The sequence below is a fragment of the Cygnus atratus genome, chromosome 5, assembly GCF_013377495.2.
Source record: "Cygnus atratus isolate AKBS03 ecotype Queensland, Australia chromosome 5, CAtr_DNAZoo_HiC_assembly, whole genome shotgun sequence".
Taxonomy (NCBI): domain Eukaryota; kingdom Metazoa; phylum Chordata; class Aves; order Anseriformes; family Anatidae; genus Cygnus; species Cygnus atratus.
In genome coordinates, this window is record NC_066366.1 from 653,239 (window position 1) to 669,168 (window position 15,930).

The 15,930-nt window shown below is 39.4% G+C and overlaps 2 protein-coding genes across 2 annotated transcripts in view; both read right to left on the reverse strand.

The window, feature by feature from the left end:
* The window catches only part of PARVA (parvin alpha), a 67,077-nt gene extending 59,979 nt beyond the window's left edge, over positions 1–7,098 (reverse strand). Inside the window, exon 1 of the mRNA XM_035550456.2 lies at positions 6,884–7,098. The gene's annotated coding sequence lies outside the window, so the exon portion shown is untranslated. The remainder of the gene's footprint in view (positions 1–6,883) is intronic.
* Positions 7,099–12,262: 5,164 nt separating this feature from the next.
* Positions 12,263–15,930, reverse strand: part of MICAL2 (microtubule associated monooxygenase, calponin and LIM domain containing 2) — a 124,699-nt gene continuing 121,031 nt past the window's right edge. Inside the window, 1 exon segment of the mRNA XM_050710802.1 lies at positions 12,263–15,591. Coding sequence (XP_050566759.1) covers positions 15,407–15,591 — 185 coding nt within the window. The 3' untranslated portion in view covers positions 12,263–15,406.

Sequence of the window (15,930 nt, forward strand, 5' to 3'; positions counted from 1 at the left end):
AGAAACTGCTGAAATGGAGAAAATAAAGGAAATGCAAGGCGTATTTCTGTAGCAGCTAACTCACCCACATAATCTAAGTCAAATGCAAATAGAGAGTTCAGTAGCTGGATGCCCACGTGCAGGTATTCCGAGAACAACTCAATTAGTGGCCATACTGGGTCAGCACAGCAGATCAAAACCCAGGGTCCTGGTCCCTGGCAGTTGCCAGAAAGGGATTCTAAACAACACAAACAGGAAAAGGCAAACCAACAGACCTTTCCGTTGGTATACCTTCCTGATATTCAGGGATTTTATGATTAGGTTTTAACGATTTCTGAATCTGAAATGTCTACCATGGCCCATGTGATTTGCATGTAGGCCAGTGCAGACATTTTTTTCTTTTGTTTAGAATCCACCTAATACCATTTCTGTCCCTCCCTACCCCCCAAAAAATATACATTTCTGGCATCCAAACCATCCTGACAAAGTGAGTTCAAGAGTCACACACGGCATAAGCAAAAATCCTGTGTCACTTTAGTTATTTCAAAAGCAGCTGGCACAACTTAATGATTGAGGGTGCAACAGGCAGGAGAGCCAGGCTCTGCATCCTCTTCACGCACACACACGCACGTCACCTGCTGCATGCACAGGTCCTCCCAGCTCCAGCCGGACACTGCCAGGTTGGTGGTGCTGTGTCAGTCTCAGCACTGTCAGTGCATTTTACATAGCCGATGTTTTGCAGACCTTTGTGATCTAACCCCTTCACTGATGTTTGCACTTGCTAGGGAATACTCGCCTACGGATAAGCTCAGTTCTGCCAGGATAGCAATGCCTCTGGACATAGACTCAATAACCTCTCTAGCAAAAATGCAGGTATCTGGGGGACACAAATTCATACTTTGAAAGCTGTAGGTGATGCATATGGATCAAGCATAATTGGATTGGGCCCTACACGAATATCTGGTTAAAGCAATGACATTTTTTAGAACAACTTGGGGATTATCTGTCACTTCCGAATGCGTTTCTGAATCTCAGAGGTAATATTTCCACATCTTTCTCTGAACCTCCCATAGCCTATTAAAAAAAAAAAAAAAAAAAAAAAAAAAAAAATCCGAGTCTCTTGAAACCAAAACCAAAGAAAAAGCCCTAGATAAAACAAAATTCCCAGTGAAATCACGACAAGTCCTTGCACAACTGAAATGCCAGAACTGTTGAGATGCAGATTATAAGAGGAAAAAAGCTAGAAAAATATGCAAGATATACAGATAAAGAACTCTAGGTCGTAAATTATTGTGCATAAGGGCTCTTTCCACAGATTGTAGAAGTATAGTGCCTGAAATAATAAGACCTGGCCGTCAATTTAGCCACGTATGAACAGTAACAAATGCTTGACAGTGTCTTACAGATAACAACTAACTGTGCTGATTAGTTTCTGTTTCTTGCAGAGAGCAGTGCTTGTGGAAAGAGGAGGCCTAAGAGGCAGGAAGGCAAGAGAGAGGCAGACCCAAAAGGTACCAGAGGCTACTGCAGTTGCTCTTGCACCTGCACAAACCCAGCAGAGTCCTGTGTGGCTGGTGACAAACAGCTTCCAGCGTGTCAGGGCTGTCACACATACAGGCCCATCTGGAGGGCTACTACTATGGCAGCACAAGTAACAGTTGGGTTTTCTGTCTACACTGACAGAGGCGTTTCAGAGGTCGCTGACCTTCCTTTCTACCGAGCAAGCCCTTCAGCCATCAGAGCAGAGGCCTCCCAGATAGCCCCTGACAATCTGGTTTCAAAAGATGGAAACAAACACCCAGTGCTCTCCTCCTGAGTAGTTTCTTCCTTTCTTTCTTTTTCTTTCTGAGTACTGCGGATGTGCTTTGAAACGCTCACAGCAATGGAACGACAACCAACAAGCCGGTCAGTCTTCCCTCCATTTTTCTTTCTGCTCCCTATGTTCCTCCCACTTAATAAAAATATTTCATCTGCTTTACAAAATTTGTTCCAAGGCAATAATTATTTCAAGGGCGGTACTAATAGGTTTGTCCAGAATCAGCTACACAGCTGGCTACCATGCCTGTGGCAGTACAGCCAAGGACGCAGAAATATGTAGCACAGTGTAAGGGGAAAGAAGATTATAAGCACATTTCAGTTGCTATGCACTAAGGTTGGAAGTAAAAGCACATTATGTCAGACATCAAAAACAACAGCTATTCTGATGGCACAAGAAAGACTAGGGTTGGTGTACTGATATGCTGCAGTAAAAATGGGAAGTTCAAAAGTACTGATAGAAGAGTGATGATAAAGCCTTCCCCGTGCCATTTCTTCCTCAAAGAAAATACTACATGCCTCTCTGAAGCAGCAGGATGAAATTAGCACACAGTAGCCCATTTTCTTTATTTGTGCTATTCATATCAATTTATATCAATTTTCTTTATTTGTGCTATTTCTATCAATTAATATTGATATTAACAAGCATGACAGTACAACATATCAGTTCTTCCAATCTGCAATTTAAATACAGAATCAAATGAGAGCAGCAGCAAAGAAACACCTACAAAGCACTTAAACTCTCTCTCAAAGCATCTCTCACACAAGAAACAAAGAGATGAGCAAAAGAAGTTTACTGATATAAAAGTACCAGTACTACTCAAAAGAAGTCACTAAAACAGGTCCAAAGAAAATAATTCAAATATCTCCGTTAAAATTCTGCAGAATACTTCTTGTGTGCTAGGAAATAGATTTATTTGATATTTAAGCACCCATAGCTAGATCAAGGCATGACCTCTTTGTTAGCAAGTCACAAGGCATTTTAATCATGGATTCCAGAAAGACAAAATTTTTACTTAGAGTACCTCTAAAGCTCTAACACCCTATGCCTAGTCTTAATTTGCATGTTTAATTTGTTCAAATTTTGTATTATTCTTTAAAACAAAGATTAAGAAATTGAAGAATACTATCAAGAAATAGCAAAGGCTACAGTATTTTTACACCGTTAACATACTTGTCCCCTAGGCACACAGAAAAATACAGACTACTGTGACCTCACATACCAAAATGAAATCAAAACAAAACATACAAAAGAAGAAATATCCTAAGTGGAAGCTAGAAGAAAATTCATTCCTTCTCCTGCCCATCAATGCCAAATAAACTAGGAAGAAGAGCAGTAAAATTACTGAAATTGATGTCATATCAATTGGAAAATTGACTGAGCCCATACAATAAGCAGTAATTGCTCTCTCTGTACGCAATTCATGGGCCCAAGCTGTCTGTTTCCCATCTGCTCCTATGCAATTTAAGCAATTCTGAACTTTGCTCTCCATTCCTGAATGTATCACGGATTTATTAGCATGTCAGGGGCCAATTCTTAAGATTCTCTACTAAGGTAAGCTATTATAAAGAGTGAAATTTCTGCGCCTGTAATTGCCAAACCAGGAAAATTCAGGGAGGACAATCACACATGACCTCACTGAACCTGTCATGTAAAATTCATAAGATAACATAACACACACCTGCACATCTAAAAAATTAGGTCATTCTGTTCTCTCCTTGCAACTGTACAAAGATACGCTTAATACACAATACAAACTACTATACGGGGCTTACAAAAAATTGTAATTTGTGGTTGGTTCTGGCTAACACAGTGAGCTCCATCCCACACCTTACCTCCTGCTAGGTAAGGACTGGGATCCTTCAGAGGTCTGTACGATGTGGCTCAGTCTTCAAATGTTTTTCAGGAATGAAAGGGACAGAATCTCACTATAAACTACAAACCATTTTTGCATACAACAGTTCAGCTGTAAACAGGTCATCAAACATTGCAGTAGTATCTCAGCAATTTTTCATAAGACAAAAATCATTAAAATTCCAAACACAGTTAATCATTTGTAATTTTCATTACTTAAACAAAATTTAAATACATTCTAAAGTTGCAGCTGCTCACACTCTTACAGGAAAGACTGAGCTACAATGTTCTCATTCTTGAATTACAGCAGTGGAGATGAGATACTGTAAATGAAAGTCAAGCTAAGACCTTAGAAGGCAAGATGATATGAGCAAATGTAACCTCCAAATTTTAGATTTTATTAAATATTCTATAATGTTTAATTAAAATGCACTTTATTTTACATCTTAATGTACAACTAACATCTGCTTATATCATCTGTGGTATCTCAAGTAGTGGTATCTCAGGTTTTGGTCAACAACTTGTACTGCGTTATCAGAGAATTTATTTCACTTGTCTAGAATATGTTCATCTCTGACATTGGTGAAATACTTACCACTGCCAAGAACTTTGAAGTTCATAAAGAAATGCTTGCTATATAAAGAAATACTACTACAGAAAATCCTTTTTATATTGCATTATTACCTACTTTGCTACATTTGAAACTATGCAGACTTTGCTCTCTATAGTCTGCATTACTCCTCACCATGTCACTTCAGATCTTAATGGATTTGATTCAGTGAAGCATTTCAGGCACTCTCTCTGTTGTTGCAAAATATAAAAAATATGATTTTGACAGTGATTAAAAAGCCTGTTGATGGCACAAATGCAAAAACTATATACCTATCATATATCATCTACAACAATTAACTACATATATAGCACAGATAGTGCTAAAATGTATTAGTATACTCCCTACAACAGATAAAACATTTTTGCATTTTTTTTTTTCCAAATGTCTACAACTTTAATATTTTTTAATACATTGTGTGTGTTAACAGCTTAATAACCACATATGTGCCTGTGACCAAGACCTGCCTCTGTGGCGAGCCAGTCATTAGAAAGTTCAATTAAAGCAGGAAAACCAAAGAATGTTGTCTAGATCAACAAGCAATCTGACCTCCTATATGAAGTCCACGGTTTGACTTCAAAGGCACCTGAAGCCCTACAAACTGTGGCAGCACAACTTAAAATGGAACCCATGTGTGTCATAGCCTACAAGAAATGAGGGGGTCTCATGAACAGTTTGCAAATCTGTATTTAATTCTAGTGGAGGAAAAGTTAGGAAGCATGAATAGGACAAGCTTCTCAGGAACGATTCAAAGCCATCTGAATCTACTAAAAGCAAACAAACAAAAAAAAAAGGACAATAGCATGGTATCAATCTCACTAGTATATGTGCTTCCACTGAAGAAATGAGACAATTAAATATATGTGGAAATAAAACAGATATTATTAAATTATAAAATACTTTTTCTTCCATCAGCAAATAAACTCCTCACAAAGTTAAAAAAATAATTTTCCAAACTACTGTTAGCTTCGAATAAACGTTAGAAAATTGTGAAACACAAACGACAAGGACAACACCAATGTCATTCCAACTTTTTAAAAGGGCAAATATTAACACAATGAGATAATAAAATAGCAAGTGCAGGTTTTAATCTATAAATTTAATATGGACAGAGAACTTCTGAGAAGAAATACAATTTCACATAATACATCTTTTTTGTAAGATTACAAGACTGTGGATAAAAGTAACTGTGATGTCTCTAACAACTTCCTGGAAAGATATAACTTAATGCTATCTTTCACTGAGGAAAGAGCCTTGTTTAATATTAATACCACGTATACAAAATTAACTACAAATAGGCTAAATTAAAGATCTCTAAACATACCTACAATATGGCCTCACCACAGATTTTCTTCTATTTCAGTGCCACTAATATTCATCAACACTAAAAGGATAACATAAGAAAGTGGACAGCTAATGTAGTTTGCCACCATTTACCATTTTATCAACTTAGTCCATCCACAAAAAACAGAAAAAGCCAAATAATGTGAACAGTCATGCAAAATGCATCTCAGAGGGAAGACACGGTAGTTGCAGAGTAAGGGGCTGTACTGTCCACAGAGGTATCATCCTTGTCTGCAGCATAGGTGCTGCTCTGAAATACCGTGCCTGAAGCAAGGATCTGTTGAGCATAACACCCTGCTCGCTTGCAAGCGAGGAACTTGCAAACTTGAATAACTGTTTAGAAGCGACTGCTACTTTGGTATCTTATTTAAATTAACATCAGCTGTGAAAATGATGGATGAGTAACACTAAATTCCAATTCTCTGTCTCATGGGATTTTAAACAGGCAGATTCAGAAGGGGGTGGATATTAATTCACATGTATTAATTCACAAATAACCAAACCAGTTGCTCAGTGTTCTTCAGAGCTCCACGATGGTAAGGCAGAGATTTTCAGCACAGCATAGTAATTATCAGATCTAATTTTAACCTTTAAAGGAATGAGTACTATTACATGCTGTGTCTGTTACACTGTTTTCAGAGCAGCATGTTTAGAGCATGCTGTACGCCAACATAAACCAACACCTTGCAAGTCACTGACGGTACACACATCAAGTTTTGGGTGTTTTTTGCACAACTTATAAAGCACGTACTCCCGGCGGGCCCCGAGGCGTGCAGCGTCCACAATCAGGTCAAGCCCCAGGCCCGCAGGCCCTGCAGGCCGCCATGGCCCTCGCCCCGCCGCCGCGCTTCACCCACGGCGGGGAAACGCTCCGCTCCTCCAGCCCGGGCACCCCCGGCCGCTCTGCCCTGCCCCTGTCCCGCGCTACGAGCTCGACACTGCCGGCGCTCGTTGGGACCGAGCCCCGCAGCCCCCCGAGCCCTCCCAGCCCGCAGCGGGAGGAAGGGAGGCGTCAGCCGGCCGGCGCCCGCCCGCGCTCCCGCGGCTCCCCTCCGTGACGCGCTGGCACTGGGACTCGGCCCCGGGGCCTCCGCCCGGTCGCGGCGGAGCCTGGGGGCGAGGCGCGCTCCTCCCTTCGCCGCCCGCCTAGCCCCCCCGTGTCCTCCCCCAGTCAGCCCCTTCCTCCCGCTCCCCGGAGTTCTTTCCTCTCCCCCCGTCTCCTCCCCCCCCCCCCCATTTTAAGGTAACTCCCAGGAAACGTGCACGCCCGTGATTTTTACCTTCTTTAGCTTTTTTCCTCCTCGCCAGCGTGCCGCCGAGCTTGCCAGGAAGGAGTCATCTTTCTTTCGGGACGGGGGCGATTTCGGAGTGGGGGACTTAGGGGAAGAAGGGGACTTCTGGGGGGAAGCTGCCATGACGGCCCGGCCAGTGCTCGGGGATGAAGGAGACGGGTCCAAGGCCCCGATGCCGTGGGAGGCTGCTCCCGGCTCTGAACGGAAGCGGAATTATTTCAAGCATTTGAGGCAGCTCCTGCTCCGCTCTCCCGCTCCTGCCCTGCCTCCCGCCCGCCCTCCCGCTCGCTCGCTCGGCGCCCGTCGGGGAGGGCCCGCTCCCCTCACACGGCGCCCGCCGACAACCGCCTGAGCGCAACGGCCGCTCGCGCCCAAAGAGCCCTGGCGCCCCACGGCCGCCCGCGCCCAGAGATGACCCCGGGCCCTCTCGCCCTTAGCGGTCCCACTCGGGGGGTTCAGGCCTGGCGACCTCATTTTACCAGCCTGTTGGGGATGGCCAGGGGTACACTGAGGTGTGGGACAGGGCCTCTCCCCACAGTCCAAACTGTCCTCACACCACCTCGCAGACGAGTTGGTCACCAACTTAGGCTGCTCTGGCAAACGCACCCATGTATGTGACCTCACATGTGGAAACCATGGGTTAGCATGGATGCCAAAAGTTAAGCGCAAGTGCAGATGTTTCCACACTGTGTGATCAACACTGATGGAGAAGAACTCATGAAGGAATCAAGTGCCACCAAATGGTTTTGTGCAACTTCAAGCTAACACATGCAGTTCAGTCTTGAGCACATGCTGCAAAGCAGGCTGTAGGTTACCACTACATCTGTCATCAGAGGAAGAAGACATGATGATGTCCATTTCTACACAGAAAAACAACAACAACAAACAGTTGTAGTGAGACCATTAAAGAAAGCAGTGGGAAAGAAAGATGACCTAGCACAACAGATTGCCTATACCAATCCTTTTATTTGCAGATGGGTAGCTTAAGAGAGAGGCATCTTTAAAACAGGTAATTTGCTCCAACTGGTAGCTAGTTCATGAGGCATCCAGGAACAGCATTAATGTCATCTGGATGCACTACTTTCCCTTACCACTTAATCACTCGATTAACAATTCAGGCAAAAAGCCACACACACTTCATGCAAATATCTAGCTATCCATTAGGCATAATAAGTGAAATGAAATTATCGTGAGGATATTTCTAAATCAGCTAATAATTGTTGTGTTTTTACAAGCTGGTAACATTGGTTAGCTGATGAGGGGTAGACATCAATGAGTATTTGTTGTATGCAGTTAGTATATGCCTTGGGGAAAAACTTTATTCGTCTGTACAGACATCAGTTAAAAGCAGGAATGAACCCAAGCCACTACCACTCTCATGTTTCCTTGCATTTGCACTGGCTCAAAGCAATGACTGCATCTCTGGACTGTTGTCTCTAGAACACTCACCGAATTTCACACATTACTCTCTTTTTACAGATATGCTACTCACATACTGTATGGATTAGGATATGAACAGTTTTGAACATTTTTAAAGAAAATAATATAAATAAAAAGATTTTTAAGAATATGTTAAAAGAAAGAGAAACCAACATGTCAAGTAATTTGTTAGATGCATGTGAATCTGTCGCATTTACAAATAGAGATAAAAAAACAAATCTCCATTTGGACCCAAATGAATACACACAAATGTCAATATAGGGTTTTGTGGACACAGCAGGAGAGAGAGCATTTTGGCAAGCATGAGTGTGCTTGCTTTTGTACCACTAAATTTTGTGTTAAAGACAGAAAGAACAAACCAGACACACATGAACAGGAACGGGAGCTGGGCTGCACAGCACAGGAAGGTCAGAATTCAACATGAGCTTGCCAGGTCTCACACAAAATAAAAAGACCTAACATCTTTCTTTTACTGTTTCCTATTTCATTACTCTCGGCATATGTAAATTAGATGTCAAATGCAATACTACTTATTTAATAGCCCCATGAGCTATGGGTAAATGCTTGGCATCACAAGGAGAAAGTACATTTCAAATGAAATTTAATGTTTAAAATCAACTCTATCAGATCTGGAAACATGAACACTGCATGCCTTAAGTAATAATGCTAAGGGATCAGAAAAAGAGACAGCCCTAAGTTTACTTTTTTTTTTTTTTAATGGGTTCCTTTCTGAGTTTATTTGCAGTTCTCTTAGATATAATATTGCAAGGTTTTTCCACTTACGATGATTCTCTTTGAGGACAGTTACAACATTTTTTTTTAATGTATCTTTAATTTAGAACTACATATGATACTTTTTCTTTTGATCTGGGAATATATGTGGACATATAATCTTCAATTAATATTGCATTCAGCACAAAGGTTCTTATAGATATGCATGAAGTCTAACTTATGGCAGACATGGGAATGTTGATTTTAAATATCCAACTCATCTTTAAATAGTATTTTAACCACAAATAAAAGCTGCAGTAATATGAATTTAGTGGGGATTTTCGTTTGGCTAGGTTTTTGTTCTGCTTCCCATGTGGCAGTTGGATACTTTCATAACCATGCTCTGTGATACCATGCATAGGACACGACAGCATCAGGCTGCCATTCAGGCTGGCCCTGCTGCATCTGGCACATAGGAATCTGGAGCAGACCACAAGGGCTCTCACCGTGCTCCCTGTCAGCACCTCATTCTTACAGATGAGCCAGCCAGTAGCTTAAATTAATTGTATTCTGATCACATACATGCTATTTCCAGACAATAAAAGAAGGCTAAATCACTATACTTTAAATGCATTTTAATTCACCTGCATATCTGTCTATGTACACCTGTTTTTTATTTCTTTCACTACAGGACTCAGAATGATCAGGAACAGAATCTTGTTTCTGACTGAGGTGGAAGAGACAGGATACATAATAAAAATACCCACGATGGGCTAGGTGGCTAGGACAAGAAAAAGCACTGTGTCAGCTGAAAGGATACTATACACTCATCATCTGAAATGGCTGTCTCACAGGAGAGAGGTCAGCGCTGATGTTGTATGTGGTTTTTGAAAGTACTCGTCTTTTTTTTTTTTTAAATAATGAACACACAGGCTTAAGCCAAGCTGGTTAAGGCCATGCAGTAAATTGTTTGTTTGTCTTGGAGTTCAACATTTGTCTCCTAAGTGTACGTCCGCACTAACCTTTTAACTGCTTGGTCATTTTTGGTCATTTCAACAGTGGAAGTGGTATTTTCAAAAATGCTCTAGTGACCTAATACTCTTCCTCTAATTGCTTACAGCCAAACTCTTCACTGACTTCAGGAAGAACAGAACTAGACCAAAGTCTACCCTTTTTATTTTTTTTACATAGTAAAAATTCCGGCTATCTACTGACCTGCCAATTCTACACAGTTAACTACTGAACATGCCCACCCTCCCCCTCGGCCCTGAGTAATAGTTAACAGCATTTTAAAAGAGGCTGCTTAGAAGCATAACAAAAGATACTGTATTATATACAACTATGGAGATTAATTATTTGTAAAGTTTCAAAGGAAATAAAGTGGTTTTGAAACTTCTCAGCAAGATAAGAATATCATCCTGGCATTTAATGCTTCTGGCAACCTCTGGTTCTGTCAATCAGTTACCTATAAATACAAGTCCAAGTTTATATGCACTTACATCTGACCTTGTTGAGACAGTTTTAGAAAAAATCAGTATCATGAATTTTTCTTAATGAGCATCACTTGTACCACACACTTGTGCCTGTAATTTTGTACATCTGTTACAGAAATATTCCAGCAAGAACATTGCTGGCATGCAGTGCCACCACATCTCTTTCAGTAGTTGATTGGAACCAGCAGAAGAAACTACCTGGAAAAAAAAAAAAAAAAAAAAAGTTCATAAATTCTGGGGGCAAAAAGAAATCCAGTAAATATCCTACACATTACAAGGTATTTGCAAAGATGTAGGTTCATGAGATGCAGCTGCTGTGAAGACTGAGGGGATAGCACTCCCCAGCTAACATGATAAATCCATTGTGCTGGGCTATGTAAATAACTGTATGATCCATGCAATACTCAGCAGAGAAAGCCTTGGGCCTTCTTAACAGTAACAAAACTTTAAAAGATATACAGAATCTCCAATCTACTAAACCACATCCTGGTATGTGCTTAAGCGGAAAATAAAACAGTATTTCTCTGGAAAAAGACTGCTAAACTAAAGTGAAAATTTTATTGGAAATCACATAATCCTTAAGCTAAAAAGCAAAGATTTCAAGGCACAAGTCCTCAAAGTTTGTTGCATGGGCCCAGAGAAAGCTGTCCAAATAGCCCAAAAATGTGAGGCATTCCTTTACCTTGAGAGCAAACAGATTGATCTTGAGGCAAATAATGGCTTACAAAATCATTTCCCTGAACTTCCTGTCCAATTAGCTTTCTTTAGACCTATAATCTTTTGAAGAGGGGACAGAGGGAGATGAATATCAGTAAATTCCTTTACTGAGGGCATTTCTACCCACTTCCTGCTCTGGGCCAGCAGGGCCCCCCAGCTGATGACCTGCTGACTGAAAAGTCAATGTGTCTGTAAGGTTTTAAACACAGATAAAAGTTTGATGTATTATTTCCAATAACCCAGCAAGTAGGTAATTCCTGTGCAGTCCTGAGAACTTACAAGTGGTATCATCAGAGGAGTGACTGCCATACCTGTCTGCCTCTCAGGCACACAGGATTGAAGGGAAAGGACGTGACAAAAGAAGAAAAACCTCAGTTCAAATGTGCCAAAAATTACCTTGAGCTCTGAAGAGAAGCTGCCATCTGTCTGTCATCTTACGAGGAGGGAACTATCTATCAGTTCAGAGTCACTGAGCAGAGGACAACAGTACAGATGCCAATATAAGCTGAACTCTTGCCTATCTGCTTCTCTCATCTCGAGCAACACACTGTCTTGCTCTGTAAGGCTCTCCCACTGGCAGAAAGCAACAGAACAAGAAGACCTAACATAAGTAAAGTTAAGATTTAAGTTAAGATTTTGATCACCAATTCTCAGTGATCCAGTCAGGGCCACTTTTCCTTCAAGTCTTCATAGGCTGTTATTGTTTGTATGTCATACCTTAAGAAATTAGGTTGTCAATTCCTGTGGAAGAATGTAAGGAAGTCATTGATCTTATGGATTTCACACCTTGTGTTAGAGTTGAATACTGTCTAGCTTCAGGGTGTCATTATTTCTAAACTATAAAACGCATCTGTGAACTGCAAGACAGTGTAATTTACTTACCAGTATATGAATTAAGAAACTGATACTTCTTCTTACCCACAGATTTTTCTTAGACACACGTTATTACACTGTAAATACCAAGGGAGGGAAATTACTATGGAAATGACTCAGGGACTTCAGAGAGTGAGATACAATTTTATTTCTTCAAATACAAAATTGCTCACATCTAGTCCATTTAGACACGGCCAATACGTTCCAGCACATCACATTATACCCAACAATGACAGTGCCAAGGACTGAAAAAAAAAATCCATAAATCCATTATACGTTAGTGAGTCAATTTAAAGAAAAGATTGAGCAGCAAGAGCACTCATAACCAAACACTCTTAAATACATTTGTAATACAAGTCAGCCATATTAAATTGACCTGTGAACAGTGCACATAACTTCTTTTTCTTTTTCCTCCTTTACTCTCACAGTACATGAAGATCTGCTTTAAGTTGCTGAAGAGGTTTGTTTTTTTTTTTGTTTGTTTGTTTTTTGTTTTTTGTTTTTTTTAAATCGCCTGCATAGTTAATTTTTGGATCTAATCTTGTGAGGTACATGGTATCAGTCAGGGTAATGGTAGCCTGGCAGGTTTTTACACGCAGGAGCAGATACACGAGACTTGCAGTTGTGGGTGGAGCGTGTTATGGCATGCAGAAAAGTAACTTTTTAGTAAATAATATTTTTGAGGTCCATAAAATGCTGATGGCTCTCAGCTCCTGTTGACTTTAATATTCTCAACTCTCAATGGCCAAACAAGGATCTGCTATAAGGTGAAGTCACAGGGCCTGTCTACAACGTGGAGTGGCCTGAACCTGGGCACTTGCAGTGTGGCACCTTACCTGGGCGAGAGGATCAGACTTTGGCAGAGGATCTGCCCCTCAGGACAAGGTGCTTCATGTTCCTCTGAGGCTGCCCTTCCTCCTGCTTTCTGTACAGCAGCAACAGGAGGATGAATGGGCTTTTCTGAGAGTAACAGTGAGGTGAAAAAAATAATCCTTGATTGAAAAAACTGAGGGCTTCTGTGCTGAATTACCATCCTGTGCAAAGCACTAAGAAAAATGTTTGCTTTAAAACTTTAAAAAATTATGTTGAAAGTACTATGACTCTCAGTTTTCTACAGAGAACAACGATGGATGATCTAGACAGTATTAATCTACTGGACTACATGAGGCTTCTGGGAACAGTGATAAAATCCAGAAATTTTCTCCACAAAACTGGAAATGCTAGCAGATTTCAACAGAGAAAATTTAAATATTTATTGCTGTCCTTCTTGCTTCTACTTTGCGTCAATCTTAAGTAATAGAGTTGGTTTAAAAATCACTCACTGCAATCCATCTCAACAAAAAAATGTAACCTGAAGATCAAAGTATGCTCAGCATATGAATGACAGAAGGAAAAAAAAACTGATAGTAATTTTGAAATATATTCAGGGATTCTGCTATTTCTTTCCAATATGAAAGACCAATTATATTGCTAAGGTCCTATAAGTTATATTGTAAGGGTATCCCACTAAGATATTGCTGTTTAAATCTTAATTCATATTTTATACTAATAATTACCAAATTGATAAAGCTATCTAGTCTACTATGCAGACCTTTACCTATAAATAACTGTTAGAAATACACTTTTATTTATGGAAATTGCAGACAACATCCAAACTAGAAAATGTAATGAGATGCTTGTCCTCATTAAACCAGCTAATAAATAAGTATAAATACATAAATATTGCAGAACAATAGTATGTTCCTTGCACCAATAGAGGTATATTGTAAATCTGTGGTCAATAGTAAAATCTTTCTTTTAATTTTAAAAAGGATATTTTAAATTTCTTACAACACAGAAAAAAAAAAATCATTCATAAATTATTGTGACAGGATTCAGTGTGTCTGTTACCCTACAAGTAGCTACCAAGAGTTTTTTTTAGCTTTTTTTTTTTTTTGTAACAAGAATGCTTGTAGCTTTGGCTGCAAGACAGAAAACTCTTGCAAATAAGCACCATTTGTGAAATAATGAGAACACCAAATCTTAGTCAAAGCATAAGGTAAAATGATATTCAAGAATAAACAGACTTTCAGTTTCTCCTTGTGTTTTTTTTTTCAGTTTGAAAATGTAGTGCATCATACATACAGTTGGGAATGTTACCAATCTTAAATGGCACAATTATCTCAGATTTAAGAAAGTACTTAAAAGTATGCTGAATACTAATGAGAATTTCTGCACATTTGCTATGCCAATGTCTATACATGCATGTACAAAAAAAGATAGCAGATACCTCCTTTAAGCAAAAAATCTCCATGTATACTTTCGAGCAGCAATATAAATGTAATTTAAATATACTCACAGCATTTTCTATTAAATGTTTCCATTACAAAACAATATTTTTTGTAAATGTTTTGATGAATTATTCTAAGGGAGATTTGTAACTGCTACACTACTCATGACACCCTATGATACTATTTGTGATATATTTTATGAAACAACTGTAAAATCTACCCTATAGATGCTAATCAGGTCTGGATTTTAAAATTATCATTCAGCATATTTTAGAAAAGATCTTTATCTGTGCCATATAAAAGCTATTTTGAGCCTATAACAGTTTTAAGGATAAGTCACCCATTTGATGATCCCTTACCATTTTACAAAATGCAGGGATTTAATATTGTTTCAACATCTTGTTCAAAAATACACAGTATTCTAAAAGTTAGAAATACCTGGAAAATTAATTTCTGACATTGCATTTACAATAGTTTTAATGAGTGCTTATACGTAGTTATTAGTCAGAAGACCCTTCCTCCACCAGAAATAAAAACTAATTATTTATTATTAAACGTAATTTTATACAAGAAGCTTGCTTTTTGGCCTTTAAATAGTTCATCATTGCTTGGCTGTGCCAAAATATTCCCAAAACCACATACAGAGTCAGACAAACAGATGGAAAGTAATGCCATCTCAAAAATACTGGATGATGTCATCATGTTTCTCAGGAACTCTATTCTCAGCATTAAAATAAAATTCCAAGAAAACATCAGAGCTCTGATTTCCCTTTTACAGACCATGATGCCCATCACACAGGTAAATCCAGTCCCATTCTTTATTCTTGCGACCCTTGAAGCTGACAGTGAAGTGACTCACTCTAGTGTAAGCAAAGAAACTGCTTAAGATAACAAGATGACTTTTCCCAAATAAGCTGACTTCAAATTTGAATTCCCTCATAATTCACAAGATAGTACCTCTGTGATTATGAATATTGCTGAAATCATGTTTATTTACATATGGCTGTTTAAATCCCACTCAGCTGATAGCCTCTAGATAAGATAATACTTTCAAAGTGCCGATCTTCTGCTTTTTCTTTCACTCTCTGCTCCTCTAAGGCAGACACAAGTTTGTCCCTTTCTTCAACCACTTTCATCATCTCAGTAAAAATTTCATCCTCCTCATTTAGATCCATCTCATCTTTAAGGCTGTCTAAAAGATCACAAAACAAGAGGTTAGAATCTAGATCACTATGTTGATATGCTTTGCATTTTAACTGTTGGTGTGCAGCATGAGTTAATATTAGTCATCAAGAAATGAAGACAATGGCAGTTAATATTTTCCATGTTTGGGTTCAGGGAAAATTTATCCTGCATTTGGGCCATTTAAGGTTGCCCACTAAGGCTCCTAAATTCTATAGTAGAACTTTTAGCAAAGCTTAGGCTGTGGAATTAGTAGTAAGAGCACTACATACTTACAAAAACATTTATAAATGTTGCCTAAACATTACACCATAATTAAAATGTTATATGGCAGAAAGCACCTTACTAT